Genomic DNA, 18,436 nt, shown 5'->3' on the forward strand with positions numbered 1-18,436 from the left:
CATAATTAGTTTATTTTGAGTTATATATTAATTTTTTTGAATAAATCTTACTTAACATGAATAACGTCGGTGTAAACTGACTTAACATGTTCGATACACGTTTCAGTAATTTAATGATGCTAACACAAAGATTTATGTATGCAGATAATACAGAGACGAGGGGCTGATTCGTGTCTATTTTTTATCTTAGATCTTGTATAAACATCAAATATTTACTAAAAAAAATTTCTTCTACTAAACTATACACGTTTAAAATAATTATATTTAATTTAACCAATTGTTTTTCTTTAATATTATAGAGTTTTAAGCTAGGAATTAATATAAATCTAATAAAAAGTAAACTCTTTATTAAATAAACTTTATATTAATAAATTTATAATTTGGAAAATTTTCTAAACGTAAAATATGTATATATGGAAAGACGTATATCAGTAAAAATCGCCTTAAGAGTTTGGATTTTCGCATAATCTCATATGAAGTTTACTCCGGCACTTTAGTTTCGGGTAAAGCTTACGATATGTAAGAAAAATCTAGTTAATCAAAGTCAAGAAGTATCCAGAGGCATTGCACTGTAATATTTTCTTACTCACGGTTACCATAGCAACAAAAGATGGGGGAAGAGGAGGAAAACAGAATTGGACACTTGATAAAATGACGACTTTTTTTCCATCTGCTCTTCCTTGGCTCAAATCAAGATAGAGTTTTGAATGACAAGAAGCTCTTCTTTTCTTTGCAATCTAAAGAAATAAAAGCATGCGCAGTTTGTGAAAGATACAGATTGTTCTCAAGATTTAGGTAAGTAGAGAACATAGAATGCTTTTAAAGGTATCAATCTTTGATCTGGTAAATGATTGCACCAGATTAGGTTACTAATATGGAAAAATAGACAGTGATTCCTTTATGAAAAAACCATATCATTCCTAAATAATTACTTGTTTTCTTAAGATAATTGAAATTCAAATTCTCCATCTGAATAATTTAAAAAATGTAAGTACAGAGTTACTATAAATATAAATTTATTATTTATTTTTAATCGATAAACTTATTATTATGAGTATTTACACGAGCATACTTTTGTAGTAATCGTAGATAAACATTAAAATAATAAAAGAATTTATCAAAATCTAATAGTTTTTTACTTTTATCTTTTCCAAAGTTGAAGAATTCTGGAGGAGCTTCTCGCTTCTTTTCAATTCTTGCAATTTAATTCCATTCGTGTTGAAGTGTTTATTGGCATTTAAATTGATGCTATAGAGAAAAAATTTAAACGATAGTTTACTACAATTTCTAGCAATTTCGCACTCTCTAAAATTTAGATTTGTTCTTAAACTTATCATAGAAGTTATGAAGTGAAGGGATTTTCAAAATCGGCTTAGTTTGTGTTGATATACGCTGGTGTGATTTGAAGTGAAGACAACAGATACCATACTCTATTGTGGATGATCTCGCAAAACTCATCAATCTTCCCTCTAAGACAATGTACTGCGTCAACTTCTTCCTGTAGCTGACAAACACTTGTCAGTTCTAGCATTCCTTTTCCTTCCAGACTTGTTCCTTTTATTATATAGAAAGAATGGTACCAGGGTAATTTTAATTAATATAAATCTTGCTCACTTAGTTACACTTTGCAGATTTCTGCTCATGTTAATTCTCTTTGTAAATACTTATTTTTTTAAAAATAATAAACTATTTACAATTACATCTTTGCAAAAACACGTAAAAAATCTACAAGAAAATTAGAAAATTATAAAGTATAAATAATTTGTAAAAATTAATTATTTTTATGACAAGAAAATACGTCGTTAATTCTAATTACAGATTACTTTTTTCTGTAATTTATTAAATAATAAAATGTTTCTTTCATTTTTAAATTTACTTTCGAATTAATACTTTTTTTTTAAATTTCAATGAATATTAATCTTATCTAATTATTAAAATAAAATTTTTCTAATAGAAATGATTTTTTTCCTCGATTTTTTAAAGCACTCGATAGCATTATAATGCGATTTTGTGTAGTAAAGTATCAAGTTTTGTTAGTATTAGTAAGGAAAACATCCTCCAGATGGCTCTGCACGAAGGGGTGGTTTTATTCTTTCGAAAATGTTTATATATTATATTTGGAGAGATAGAATAAACGAAAGGGAAGAAAAAAATGTCCGCATGAATAACTAATTCAAAAGATAAATTTATTGTCTTCGATGGAGAAGCGTTGTTTAAAGAATTAAAACCTCTCGTTGCTTCTACTTTCTACTTAACAACAATTACTGAGGAAATTTGGAAGATACTTTGTGCAATGAGTATGTAAAATAAGCGATTGCGTTCAGAATGATTGTAGTGCACGGTTGCCTAGCAACTAGAGAGATGAGGTATTTGCTTCTCTGCTCAGTCACCAGGATGTAATGATCACATATTAGCTTCCTTCGGTACGAGAAGGGTACGGATGTGTGAGTTTCATTGAGCCGTTAATGTGAACCATATCACATGGACCAGGTGCCAATGTCTTGAAAATTTTAAGTTGTTTATTCCCTTAAGATTTTTCTCTATTTCGATAAGAGTAAAATTGGCAGTTTCCGAGCAAGTTACAAATATCAAGAATGTTCAAATAATTTTCTTGTTTTCATGACGATTTATAAGGAAAATTCTTAATATTATTACAGAAAAACACATTAAATGTAAGATATATAAATATTAATTAGCACATTTGTTTCGAAATAATTCTGTTCTAAATTCATAAGCTTAGAGGATGGATGAAGTTTAGTAAATATATCTAATTTTTCACAATAATATAATAATTTCCTCAACTTTTGATGTTTGTCGCCTCTCATAGTATGTTAGAAGAGCTTATGCTCTTTATACATAAGTATGAATCACTTCTATATTACGATAATTTCGTGTAAAATAACACCACAACACCACTTATAATTATAAATTGGATATAATGAATAACATAAATTTTCCATTCGGTAATATTTGGACACGATATAGTTCCTATTCATTACTTAGAAAATCAATTTTCTGTCTGATGCTTACTTTTCATGTTTCTTCATCGCGTAAATGAGCACTGTCGAGGATGCGAGTGTGTTGTTTATAGCATGAGAAATTAGAGAAATGTCTTATACTTACAACTCTTAATGACGTACACGAAACAATTCTTAAGAATGAATAGGTCTTTGAAATTACGTATTGTTATCTTTCTGTTAAATAAGCATATGAAAGAATAAATCAATATTCCAGATTCATAAGCGGGGAAACTATAACAAGAATTAACGCGATTCCTTGGATATTTTTATATAAATAACGAGCAAAAATGATTGTGACATGGTCACAATGCCGGGCTGAATTTTTAATCATATTTTTAATTTATTCAGTTTAAAATATATGCTCTCAAGCTAAAATTAATATTGTCTTTCCCCTGTACTGTACATTATACGTTTCCTGATAATAAAAGAATTATGTTGGTTATTTATTATATGTAACTCCGATCTGGGGAAAATTTTTCAATTGAAATCACGTAACTTCCGATCTAGACAGGAAGTTAATCGGGTTAACCTGCCCCTATGCTTTCCATATCTGGTCCCAACTTTCATCTATCTAACACCGTCCTCGAGATTAATTAAGGAAAAACGGACAGACAGAAGGAATTTGTAAGCCTACAATTTTTCAAGTTGCAGTTCAATAATTTCTTCAGTTTCTATGTTAACAGCGATTTGTTCCTTACATAAAGGAAAAAAAACCACTTTCAATTTTATTATAATTATATTTGTGCAGAATGTAGAATAAGTTATATTTAGACTTTTGTAGTAACAGCAACTAAGTAGGATGGAGTAAATAATTTCGTACGAAGAATAAAATTAACAATTTTATCTTACGAATACAGATGCAAATAACATTTCTACGTCATCTATCATACAAAGTAAGCTCTTTAATATTATTATTTATCAAGTATTTTTTAAAATTATCTACATTTCGTATAGATTATAAGCTTAAAAACCACGTTCCCTTTAGAATTAGAAAAAATAGTTTCAATCATTTATAGAAATATGATGGATATTCAAACCTTTTCCAGTAGGAATTTAAAAAATATTGCTTTCTAACAGATATAAATTCCGAATTTAATATAAAATGAGTAAATTCTGCCTTTAATCCCTAAAGATTTTTTCCTCTTTTTTATTGCACGATTTGAATCACTTTTTAATATATTAAAAAGTGGTTCCTAGAAAATTTATTAAATTATGAGTAATGCAATGGTACTTTTTCCCCTTTATCTTCAGGAAAGAATAGTAAAAAGTAAATAAACTCTTAAAATATTCACCTTGTTTTGTCTGTCTAGAGTTAACTTCATTCTAAAAACATCAAAAACAGATCTAAATCAACTTCAATAATGTATTTTTAGCCGGAATAAATAATAAGTCTTGTTCGTAAAGACAATTAATTCTTTGTATTTACCTCATGTTTTATAGCTTTAATTTACGAGAAAGATTTAATTAAAAATTGTTGTTTTAAGTTTATAATTTTTTAAAGAAAAGATTAGCTTACTAAATCATATATATATAAAATAAAATATAGGAAAAAAAACTTTGAATAAAAATCGATTTTTCCAACGTATAAAAAAAGTAGCCTGCTTAATGGCTAATGTCCTGTGTAGGATATAATTTTACTTTTCGGAATTAATCTAGAACAAAAATATTAAATTATCGAATTACCATAGATGAAAATTAAACATAAACCAAGCTACTTGAAAATTAAAGAAGATATCAGATGATCAATACGTGTTTGACTTCTTCCAATGTTCATCCAACTAATCCAATTACCGAATACATTATTCTAGAATCGAAGTAATGAACCTTCCAATAATTGAATATTTCTTTTTAAAAGGAACTATCCGGATATCAATTCAAAATACCCCTTATATTGCAAAATTTTAACGTTTATCTGATGTTAAGTTTACTAGAAATCAGCCATAGAAGACATCTTAAGCAAGTGCGGGTTATACATCAATTACTCTTCAAAAGTGTTTATATTTTTGTAATTTCCGTGCCCAATATATAAAAAATATTTATTAAAAATTATTTTATTACATTTTGAATATTTACATTAAGTATTCGAAGGAATATAAAGTAGCCCAATAGTTTCGTCTTTCAGCTGTTTGTGAATATTAAACACAAAATAAGTTTAGTGTTTTCTTTAACAAACTTGATGGAAACATAATTAAATATTTAAATTGTAATTTAGAGGTTAACCGGAAGTTAAATTGAATAAAAATTAGTTTTTATTCCATTTTTAAAAAAATGGAATAAAAACTAATCCACTTTATAATAAAAAAACAATGGAAGATTTTTGATTAACGAGAAATTCCCTTTATTCTCTGGAGAAACGTCTCTGAACAGAATGTCTACATATTTGTAAGATGCAATACTTCGAGTTCCTTCTCCATGGTAAATTCATTCTCTACAACAGAATAAACAAGAAAACAGAGTTTATGTTATATTTAGCAAAAGTGGAAACTTGGAATTCTAGTTTTAATCACTTGAAATTTCACTTAAATCAGCCAAATATGTTTAAAGTTATCACGATCTACCGACACCCATTGATCTTATTAGCTATAATCTTCTTTTACGAAAATATGGCTTCTTATCTCATAATTCTCTAATGCAACCTGAGGTAAATTGATATTTTAAGCGATAAGGAATCAAATATAGCGACAAATACAAATAAAAAAAAAATCGATTCCAGATCTCTATGACCTATTCCGCTTCATAAATCGTAAGGGAACAATATTTAAAAAAAAAGGTACACCTTCAAGTAGATTTGCTGAAAAAAACTTAACAGATTATAGATTTTCGGTGCAATTTGTGAGATAAAGTTAACATTCTACCACATAATTAATAAACTGGATAAAATGCTATTCTCCTCTGTTGTTAGATAGACGATACTCAGTAATTAGGACTTTTCTACTGTCCTTCTAAATATGTGATTGAATTAATTAGTATACTGTGAACATGGCCTACGTTACTTTTAACAATTAAGCTGACGCATTTACTGCATTCTCCCATTCTTTTTTCCTTTTCTCTAAACATAATTACAGCTAATATTTCTTTCACTTTAAAACGCATTTAGGTCAAAAGAATTTTTTCACTTGGGTACATCTCTTCTTTTCTTATTCTCTTCCTCCAAGATTCTGTTAAGTGTGGTATTTTAAACACCCAGTGCATCCTCAGCAGTTGGGATTTTTCTTACTCATTGATTATTACTCGCTATTGTCTTTATGAAAATAACCATTTACCCCCCTTTAAACGTTTCTTCCAATGACTTATTCTTTACAATGCACTTAACATTCATTTTTTAAATGTTAGATTAATCAAAAAATACGTTTAATTTCTCTTATTTTTTTTTATTTTTTGTGATGCTCTCAAAGCTTCGAGCCACTTGTGGCGTACTTACAAAGTTTAATTTTTTCTGTATAATATCTTGAAAAATTAAATATTTTTCTTATTATTCTCTTCCTTTTTACATCCATTCATTATAAATATAGACAAATATACAAAAAAAATTACAATTATTTAAATATTTTTAAGTAAAAAGTGAGTTAAAAATTTAAATAGACGTAGAAAACACGAAACAAGATGATGTTGTAGGGGATAAATTTAGAAAATGGATCCCCGAGGTAATTTGTTTGATTAAAGCAAATGCTTAAGAATTTGTAGCAATTCTAAGAGGCTAAAACAGATCTAATTAAGGTAATGTAATCACAGGTAGAAGACAGCAAAAACACTCGTTCAAAACTTTTAATTATAATACGGGGATATATCGTATATCTCTTAAGAGTGACTGCTACTCTTACGTGAATAGGTGGATAGTGAAAAGGATACAGATATAGTTAATTCCGCTGCAGAAAATTTTCTTTTCTTTTTCATTTCCGAATGTTGTCAGTGATATGATATTTTTCGTTTCTAATGACAACTTTTACAATATGGTTGACCTGTTTTCATTTTCTTTTTCATTTTTTCGTGATTAAGTATCATACACACGGAAAAAAGAAGAGAAACAAAACCGAATCGTGATCCTTTGGGATGTGTATAGGACTTCTTTTTTTATTTTAGTTTTTTTTTGGGTCATTCTGGCGAAAAGTCCATCTGTAGTAAACATGTATTTTTTTTACTTTTTGTTTCTTTCCCTTTCTCGAGATGATAGAAGTAAAGATGACAGGATAGTGTCCTTCTGCTTCTTTAATATTTATAGACGTCGATGTTACACGGGACATTGAAAAAGAGCTTGAAAGTGAAATTTTGCCCACGTGACCTCCGTTAACCAATGAGATCTCGAAATGAAAAAGATGAGTTTAAATTTACTACTGGTGTTTATGTTCAATAGTAAGGTTGCGATGGCAGAGGTTAGTTTTAAATTTAAATGGAGAAAACACGGAATAGGATAAATAAATAAGTAAATTTAATCTATTTTTTTCTTCTTTTTCTTTTCATGTTTGGTAAACACGAGCTTATTTGTTCTGCACAAATTTACTTGCTAAGTAATCACTGTTATAAGCATATTCTACCATTTATAATTCTTAAGGCTGTGTACTATTAAATGCATTACTAGCATATTTTTGCTTATGAAATATTAATATAGAGATTGCTGGCACTTTACATTACATTTTCCATTAAATATAAAAGAAAATTATAATTTCTGTCTTGTAAATAATATTTTTATGCATAAATCATTTTATCTTAAAGCGTTTCTTTTATTTCATGTTACTAAATTGGAAAAAAAAACCAGCGAAGAAATATCAGTTACAAGATCGTAACACGAGTCAATGGTGTTACTTATTCAATCAATGGCGTGAAAAATTAAAATTTAAATTTAAATCTATCAACTATGAAAATAACATTTTCGGTCTCACGCACACGTATTGAAACCGAGAAGAAATAATTTTCCTGATAACTGATTATCATATATATAAAGTTGGTGGAATTACAGTGTTAGTAAATCACAATATCAAGCAGAAACTCTGATTACTCCATTTACTGTCATCATAGGAAGGTTAGCAGATAGGCATCATGTCATCCTTTATCCTTGCAGCTCAATAGAACTGATATAATGGTCTTTCCGTGATGATTCTCAATCCTTCTCTACCCACTGCGGCTCTTCTTAATACTTACCGAACGATAGTGAGATATTCATTACACAAGCTATAGATGGCAAATATTACGGACCAAGTCACTACCAATAAGTAGTCGTGGAAGATAAATGGTTTGCTATTTAAATAGCTTCACATTGTTTACGTCTTACATACAATCTACTTTATCAATTTATTATTAAAATTACTCCTGTTTCTTTTAGTTTCTTTAAAAAAAACAAAAAAATTGAATCGTTTTATCATTTTATGACAAAATTAACGCTGTACAATTTAAATTTAAATATCGCAGTTTAATTGGTTAACGAAGCGACTTAATGTTATAACTGATTGGCTAATTGATAACAATGAGTCGTGTCAAAGTTTGAGCTCATTGGTTAATAAATTCAATTTTGAATTTAAAACTCGATTATTTATTTTATCCGTATTAATGTAACAATTATATATTTAAATTTCAAATTTTGTTTTAATTTATTGTATTACAATAGCACCTAATTTACGTATCTAGATGTGAAAGTAAATTTTAAAAAAATTAAAGAGCTTTATTAACATAAATTAAACATCCTCGCATTGTTAATTAATTTAAAATAGAAAATATACGAAATTTTAAATTCATTTAACTAGATAACAGTAAACTACATCTAATGATTTTTTACATAATATTAATGATTTTTATAGAGTTTTTGCATTAAAATTACGTTTTTTCCCCTATTTATTTTAATAATGAAAAGGAGAATTTATGAATACTTTATTTAATTAATTATATCTTTCATCTAACTTATATATATATATAACATTTAATATTTTCCTTAAAAAATAGTTATTTAATGATGTAGAAGGAAAGCATTTATCGAGATCTATTCAGGATTCGTCCATTCTCCCCTTTAAATATCTGTGTGTGTTCACTAATCGACCCATTTATCCTACTTATATAATAACCATCCAAACTGAGATTTATTCATTGAAAAATGCATCTTTCCTCTCATAATCAATCATTTTACTGTTTATTTTTCTACGAAAACAAGCGAAATATTGTAATTAAAAATGCATTTTTAAGAAATGAATATTTTATAAAATACATAAATGATTATATTCCTTTGAGTGCTTACATATTATTTGAACCTCGATTTACGTCATTTATTCGTGTTTACATCTTACACACATGCATTATTCTATTTATAAATAATTTAGTACTCATTTATCATTGCTGGATTGGTGGCTTGTGCCCTTATATTCGTACTGTTTTATTCATGTTAACGTTGTCACACGTGTTTACGTATTTATAAGAAAGCGAACACGTTACTCTATACGTAACAAGGTTCAACGTTCAGGTTTACGGCTTCGTCATTCGATATTTTAAGCATCAAACGTGCAAAATGAATGATATTTGATGTTAACGGAGTCCTTGCCGGACAGGAAAATATTGCATCGATCTTCAAATTTTAAAAATAAGATTTGCACCTGTCACGTGGTGGTCCTAATGAATTGAAGTTTGTAAATTTTAAACGAACTCAACGTGTCACGTAATTTTCTCCCCCATCTAATCTAGAAGCAGAAGTTTCAAATTTAAATTCTTATCGTTCTTCTTGTCACTATTATTAGCATCTAATCGCTTTGTTATTCGATTTTTGAATATGAAACCCATTTGTTACCTTTCCATAATGTTATATATTTGAAAATTTAAATAATTTCGACTTGTATTTAATTAATTTTGTTAAACAATAGAATTTCACTTCGTTTATAATTTATGCGAAACCCTGTAAAAATGTTTAATTAAAGTTACTTGTTTGAATTTTTAAAAATTCGTCACATGATAATGACGAACCAATCAGATTATGCAAATTCAAATTTGCGTTATCACGTGATTATAAATAGCGAATAAGCCTTCGAAATTTAAAAATATATAGCCAATAGTAAATTTTATTTCAATTATGCTAATATTAGCTGTTGTATGTAATTTTCCTTAAGAAATTTCGCTATTGGTTAGCTACAGAAAAAATTTGTCGTAATTATTTGAAAAGCAATCCTGTTGATATAAAGTTGAGAGAGGAATTTATTGTCTCCTTTTTCGATAGAACTATAGAAGATATGTTTGGAACATTAGCAATAAAAGTGTCAAAATTTATCTATTATCTACAGAGTAATAAAATATAACGATTAAAATCCGAAAAAAAACAGTATTTTTCTTTACGACACAGTTATTTTTCAAGTAAATAAGCGACAAATTATGCATAAATTCGCATAAAAGTAAATTTAATTAGATTATTAACCCCAAAGAAAAAGTTGCAAGAGAGTAATAACAAAGAAATAAATCACAGAAATCTTTTAATTAACCATTATTTTTCGATTGTTGATGGCATAATCTGACCGAAAACGTAAATAACAGGATATTAAAGGCATAAATGCCATTTATATAGAAGATAAGTGACTAGGGTAATCGATTCGAACCCCGTAGGTAAGAGAAAAAAGACGACAAAAGGAGCAACTCGTAAGAAGCAGAAACGTTTTAGCAACAGAACGAAAAATTCAATGGCACAAAGAAAGGGGAAAAAAATAAGGCATTGACCAGAAGAGATGTCGTAAATCTTTAGAGAATTCCGACACTCTAAATGTCAATGACATCAGCTGGAACAGAGAAGAGTTTTGAAATAGATGGATGGTACAGCAACACAAGTATTGTTCCGAAAACAAATATTCGCAGGCAAATGCTGCTGTCTTGATGTAGTCATTCTTATATGATTTGTTGCGTCCACATATATTCTCTCCATACTAGAAACAAATCAAACAGTCCAACAGACGTACACTCCCTCACAAACTTTTTATCCACTTTACTACCTCTACTACGAAACCATTACTGTCCCTTTCTGTATATGAGTATTGACGTATTATACAGAACATTCACATTAAATAGATTAAAAATAATTATAAAACTATGTTTAACCTTTTATTTAAACAGTATATTTACCATTATAATTAATTATTTACAATAGTATAATGGTAACATTTTGTTTTAATCTTAAATGAAACCATTCTCTTGCGAATCTGTCGAGCTATTCATAATGAATGTCTACAAGTTTTAAAATTAAAATTTAATTTATTAAAATATAATGCTACTATAGTTTTAAACAAATTTATATCGATTTTCTCAGTTTATAATGGTTAATTTTGCTATGAAGTTTATTAATTATAAGAATTAAGCTATTAGATTCTTACAAAATAAAAACGAAAAATAAAATATCAATTATAAAAGTTTCTAAATGTTAAAAGTTTATTAAAGCAAAGATATTTTTTTCTGGGTTTTAAAAGATTTATACGTCTCACATGTACGCTACTCTTATTTAATGCCAAATGATGTTGCTATGGTAGCATTTCTTATAAAAATTCCCAAAATAATTCATATATATGGGGGTCTATATATATTATTTGGAAGGTTTTTCTATATTTCTTTTAGATATAAATGTTGAATTTCAAGGTTTTTATTTTCAATCCTGTTTGAGAGTCGGCCGTAATTTAATCTAAGTAATAAAAAAAAATATGATTGTCTTTATACGGAATACGAAATTTAAAAATTTCATTAAAATTTTTATAAGAGAAAAGGATCCCGATTCATATTTTTAATGTCATCGTTGTAAAAAACAATATAAATTCTTCGTAGAAAATATTCAAATAAAACAATCTCGACTCTCAATGTTTCTACTCCATATGAACATAACAATCGTAAAAATTTTTATTTATTTATTTTTTTCTAATATTAAATTTAAAAAGTTCTGTCTAAATAATAATTTTTTAATTTTTTTTTTGCTGAAAATACTATTTATAATAAGACATAATTTAAAATAAAAATTTTAATTCTAATTTTGTTTCGTTAATAGTTTAAAAGTTCTTTAAATAATTATACAAATTAAATTAATAAATTATTTTAATAGTTAGTGTAGTGTTACATGCTAAATTTATTATTCATTTTATCCTGTAAATTATTTTTAACGTAATATAATTTAAATTAAAAATAAATTTAATTTAATTTATAGATACAGTAAAACCTGCGTGAAAAGGAGCCGAATATTTTTGCCGGTTTCCGCTTTAAACAGGTTTTCTAAATCGCTCCGTTTGAAGATATTTTTCCATTTAGACAGGTTTTTGCTTTATTCAGGTTCCATTTTGGACAGGTTTTACTGTGCTTCTTTGCTACTTTAGTGATACTGTAATAGCATTAGCGATTAGAATTACTTTGAAAAATCAAAATTTCAGCAACGTTAATGGTATAATAGTGTCTATATAAATATTTTCAACTCAATAAAGATACTGATAATGTTCTGACTTAAACCTTAATAATGGAAAGCAATAAGAATAAATTATATTAGTAATATAATAGCACAAACTCAATAAACTTAAAATTTGAAACGATCGTCAGAGTTTTGATGCTATTATATTACTAATATAAGAATTAATACTATTTAGAAAATTATGATATTATGGCTTAATAGTCTGTTGCACACTTTACGATGCTAATGCATTATTCATAATATAATGATATTAACACTATACATAATATAAAGGTATCATAAAGTTAGATCTATTATGTAAAATTAGAAGAACTGCTATCGGAAGATCGTTATAAATATCAAAACTTTCTACTAAATCATACAATTCCTACTGAAGATAATTAAAATTTATAGCATTATTAAGGAATTTATAGGGCAAATAATCAAACGGTAAGTAAAGGACGTTGTTTAAATGATATTTTAATTGTAATAATTGTAAGCGAAATTCAGTATGATTATTCTTTACTTATATTTAATAATTTTAATGTATTTTTTACGAAATTAACAGAAAAATAAATTGCTAAATTTTGCAATATTGTTCTTATTAATTTATGAACTGTTAATACACAGTGAACTCTCGGTTATCCGGCCTAAATGCGAGCTGGTGGGTAACGCATAATCGTGATTAATTTGTGAGCTGTATTTAAAAATATATTGTTATATACGCTCAACAATAAAATAAAAATACTATAAAAATCTTCATTCATTTATATTCAACCGTACGGGAACGTATGTGATGAACATGCGATTTCATGGAAACAAATCTCTGTTAGAGGAGGAGGAGGAGGAGGAGGAACATCCTGGATGCTTGCACGCAGTTCTTAACTGGACGAGTTAAATCAAAAGTACTTTTTAAAAGTGTCTACCATAAAACGAATTAAAAACCCTTATAATTCGGAAATCTGGATAATCGTAAATCGGATAATCGAAACTTTACTGTATATTAATTATATTATTATAATTAAAACTTTTCTTTCGTACTTTATATTTTAAAAAAAATCACCTAAATCTAATTTAATTATTCGACTTTAAATCTTAATTTTATATAAATACGATATTATTTTCAATGTAATTATTAATTTATTATATTTAATTTTATTTAAGAATTAAAAAAAATTAGAATTGTTTCGAGAACAATAGAATTCATTCCGAGCCGTTTAGGGTAATTTAAAAATTTTAATTAAAACATTTTTTTTTTTTTTTGTATGCAGTAGAAAATTTTTAAATTGAGTTTATGTTTTCCATCTTTTTGAAACTCGATAATCAATTTAGCTGGACTTTAGCAAAATTTGTTCGATAGCAATTAGCTAAGGTAGAGCAATACAATGACATTTCCGGACATTGTACTTACCCTGTAGGTACCTAGATTATCGACGTGGCAAGGAAGTTTAGCATCTCTACCTACAGCTACAGTAACATTTGGTATTTCTTGAGAGAATTCTGGTTCTATCTCAGGCACTTGATAAAAGAAAAAAATAAAAAAATTACAATAAATTTAATTTTTTAGAAAAATGAAAACTTTTTAAAAGAATCATTATCGATTATTATTATTTTTAATTTAAAAAAATTAGTTGTTTATCATTTTTAATGATAATTATTGACAATATTTTTCGTCCAACAACAGCAGTTATTGGTTTAAATTAAATAAATTACTGTATATATATTCTATAATAACAATTAACTTGATTAAAAATTAATCAATAATTAGTAAGAAAAATATTGATATGTATTAATTATATTATGAAGGAATTAATAAATTATGCCTTAATTTAAGTATATAAAACATGTAAAAAGCGATTTAAAATTTGTTTTTTTTTTTAAATTTAACTGTGAAACTTACATAAATCATGTCTTAGAAAATTCTTACTCACAGGAAAAAATAATCTTGTAAAGGAAAGTTGAACTTTTGCTTTTCGAATAATCGTAACGAGTAGAATAAAATACATCCCACTCGATTTTCTAGCTATTTTAGCAAAAATGTGCTAGGTGTAACAATATACCATATTTGAAATAGGATAACTAAGTTATTTCTATACTGGAATTTGAGGAAACACGAGTTGTAAGATGTTTTTTGCTGAACATGCAAGTGCAAGAATATGAGGAGAAAATGTAAAAATGTGCCCTTTTTTAATGCTTTCTAGAGATGAAATTTAATGGGGTAGATTTACAAATTTACAATTCTTTAAAAATGCTATTTTATTGATTAAAAGGTTCAATTTACAAAGGTCAAATAACTTCTTGATTTTATTTTGTTACATACTTTTTTTCTAAAGTGAGAAACAAATTGATGCTGTTTAATAAAACTTATTTGAATTCTATCAAATTATCCGTAATTACTCATTGTGGTATGACTTGGGTGTTTTAATTAAATTTGTAGTAATCCCTTCTAAACATTAAAAATGTTTGGTTTTATAAAAGTATTTGCCTAAAGCATTTGACATTCGATATCTTTATTTATGTCATTCGGATATTTGCAATTTGAGAATACACATTCGTAGTGCGAATTAGTATTTCCTCCTTCCACTTTACTTCTAAAAATATCCACAACATATATATAAAATAAATATATATATACGTATAGGGTTATATTTACTATGCATTTATAATTTTCTTACATAAGAAAACTTTATCAATATTAAACTGTTGTTAAATGAAGTAGAACTATATGAAATTGGAAGAACAGTGAAGTATTTCAACAAAATTCTTAAAAGAAGCCGACTTTTTTCAGTTATAAAAGCGATAGAAGCATTTGAAATCTTGTCTTAAAAAGTACATTTTCTAGAAGTCCCATGTGAACTTCAACGAAATTTACAGAAATAGAACTATCTTCGAAGTGATTGAAAATAGCGTACGAGTTTTTAGCCCATGTGCTTTGATTATCAAGTTCAAAATACTGTAACTTAAGTAAATAACGTCTTGATATCGTTATAATTTCTTTAAAAAAATCAATATTTTTGAGTTATTAACGAGCAATTATTTATTGTGACATCATCACAATGCCAGGCTTATTTAATTTAAAATATATGTCCTTCATCTCAAATTACTAGTGGCTTGTCCCTGTACATCATACTTTTCCCTTAACAATAAAGTCGTGCCGGTTATCTATCTATCACCTGTCAGGGGAAAATTTTTGAATTGAAATAATGTAACTTCCGGTTTTCAGCGGAAGTTTATATACAGTTAATCGGGGTTTCCTGCCTATAAGGTATCTATATTTATCTCATCTTTCATTTATCTAACTTTGTTCCTGAGATTAAGGATAGACAGACGGACGGACGAACGGACGACAGTGGGGAATTTATAGGTTTACATGTCATTAAATAAATTAAAGAAGCTCTTATTGCTGAACATCATGCTCTTGAACACGATTAATGAATTAATTATTAGTTTCTGTACATAAAAACCACTCCAACTTCAGTTATTTACTATTAATGCAATTAAATCAGTGTAATATGCAACTATTTTGTTAATTATAATTTAAAAATTGAATTAAATATTAATAAATATTGTTTTATTATATAATATAACTTTAATATTTAATGATGGAAAAAGTTAATGGCCTTCCTAGTTACATTAATATAACAATAATTTAGCCAAATGGCTCTAAATATTTACTTGTAGTTCTAGTTAATTTGGCTATTTAATCCTATTAATTTCGTCCTAATATAATATGTAAATTTCATAATATATAGTCTACATAATTCATATAAGCTGGAAATACTCGTATAACTTATATTTCTTAATGAATATTCTATAACTTTCAGGAAAATGAAGGTATAATTTACATTTTCAATCGTAAAAATTTAATTATGTACAGTACAGTACGTAACATTAGTTATTTATTTCGATAATTGTTGCGCTTGCATTTCTTTAAATATTTATATTTTTAATATTTTCCTGTAAGAGAAGTACAGTAAAACCTGCTAATGTGACCACCTGCATAAGGTGACCACCTGTGTAAGATGACCACTTTTAGCAGTATACGTAAATCAATACAGTACTAGGATATTATTTCGCAGCGTTATTAATGTACTGTATATTTATTTAAACTTACGGTAAATGAGTGCTTATAGCCTATTAATTAAAATATAAAATATTTTAATATTATTCAATATACAGTAGAAAATCGATTATCCGAAATGGTTAAAAAACTAGAACGTACTGTACAGTACAGTACATACCATAAAGTATAATACAAAGAGACAAACTCTTCACGTAACTGGAAATTATTACGTCAACTGTCGATTGAAGCGCCGCGAAACTAGATCACATATACATGGAATTATGTTAGCTTTTGAGTAAATTAGTTTACTTTTAAATACTGTAATTTCATCACAATATTTGTAGTTTATGAAACTTTAAATGCACAGTGGTTGGTATACAGTACTGTACTGTACTGTACTCGAAACAAACACAGGTTTTCTGGATTATCCGAAATTTCGTTCATCCGAAAGAGCCCTGGTCTCATTAAGTTCGGAGAATCAAGTTTACACTGTATATGATATATATATATATATATACTAGCTATACTAGCTGTTACGCCCGGCTTCGCTCGGGTTTATAAAGTACTGTAGTTTTGAAGTAATTGTTACACCCGGCGTTATTAATCTTAAATTTCAAAAATGTAAGTGGTAAAACCCATTTTAAGATAATTATCAGAATGCCCAATAACAACGTGGAGGTGTATCCTCGTAAATAGCAAGTTTATACATAAATTATTTCAATTAGTTTGGTTTATTTGGTTATGGCAATGCGACACGTGGGCGATCTGCCGAGGGGGATACCTCCCGAGAGGAGTTTTGTGGGGAAACTGGTCCCTATTTTGATGTTACTAACGTGAAGAATACTCAGGAAACTATGTGACCAGTCCGCTGGCGATGTGCAAACTCATGACCAGTGCAGCAATTTCGACTCTACGTAGGTGCGTGCTATGTGCTACTTATCAAAGTAATAATATAGGGCGTATAATAAACAAACAAACATTTTCATTTATAGATATAGATTACAGATTACAGTATTATTAAAAACCTTCTAATAATATTTCGAATTGTTGCAATTTTTTCAGATAAAGCTATAATATTGTTTAAATATGTTAGGATTAATAATAGAAATCCAATCAATATTTCGGAGGGGGATTTATGACATTATCTAAATTAAGAATAACTGCCGAGTTTCGGAACAATTGGTCGAACGGCCTAGGCGTGTATAGAGAACAAACAAACAAACAAACATTCTCATTTATAATTATAGAAGATATATATGGCATATTTAAATATAATTATAAATCGGACATCTGAATATGACCTCTCGACTCTTTTATGCATATATATACATACATTATATATTATACACATGCAAAAATACATACATGAAAGAACTTAGGTAATATTGCTATAGACCTATATGATTCAGAACGTGAAAACAGATAACATTTGATTTAAAAAAGTTTTTTTGGGTAATTCTATAATGTTTTAAAGAAAGTTCAAATTCTATTCCCATACAATTCAAAACGTTATGAATATATGAGTTGTCTATTTGTATAATAGTTCTGCTTCAGTTTCTTCAACAAACGTATATAGATGAATATTTTTAATATTTTGTTATATATCATAAAATATTTTTATTTATACAATTGAGCATCAATTTAATATCAGATAAAACAGGTTACAACACAGGTTATCTTATATTATTTATAGAAAATGTTTTATATTCAATTATTAAAATATTAATATAACTTAAGGCTATGTATTATAAGAAGGCCTATATAACTATTGAAAAACATTTTTAATATAAAACTTTTTCTATAATTCAAAATAATAATATTGATTCGTAAACTGTTTATATTTATTGAAACGCTATCCTTTCTCTGTTCAAAATACAGTACTTAAAATTTTATGAATGAAGTTTTATATTTTTTTAATATTTATATTTTTATTGCATTATTTATAATTACTTATTCTTAGACTCGTATGCATTATATTCA

At 27.2% G+C, this 18,436-nt stretch overlaps 1 protein-coding gene across 1 annotated transcript in view; it reads right to left on the reverse strand.

The window, feature by feature from the left end:
- The window catches only part of LOC136976507 (neurotrimin-like), a 123,771-nt gene that overhangs the window by 32,408 nt on the left and 72,927 nt on the right, over positions 1-18,436 (reverse strand). Inside the window, exon 2 of the mRNA XM_067271806.1 lies at positions 13,805-13,911. Within this exon, the coding sequence (XP_067127907.1) occupies positions 13,805-13,911 (107 nt within the window). The remainder of the gene's footprint in view (positions 1-13,804; positions 13,912-18,436) is intronic.

Source organism: Centruroides vittatus, unplaced genomic scaffold (genome assembly GCF_030686945.1).
Source record: "Centruroides vittatus isolate TY-2023 unplaced genomic scaffold, ASM3068694v2 contig_400, whole genome shotgun sequence".
In the NCBI taxonomy this organism is placed as follows: domain Eukaryota; kingdom Metazoa; phylum Arthropoda; class Arachnida; order Scorpiones; family Buthidae; genus Centruroides; species Centruroides vittatus.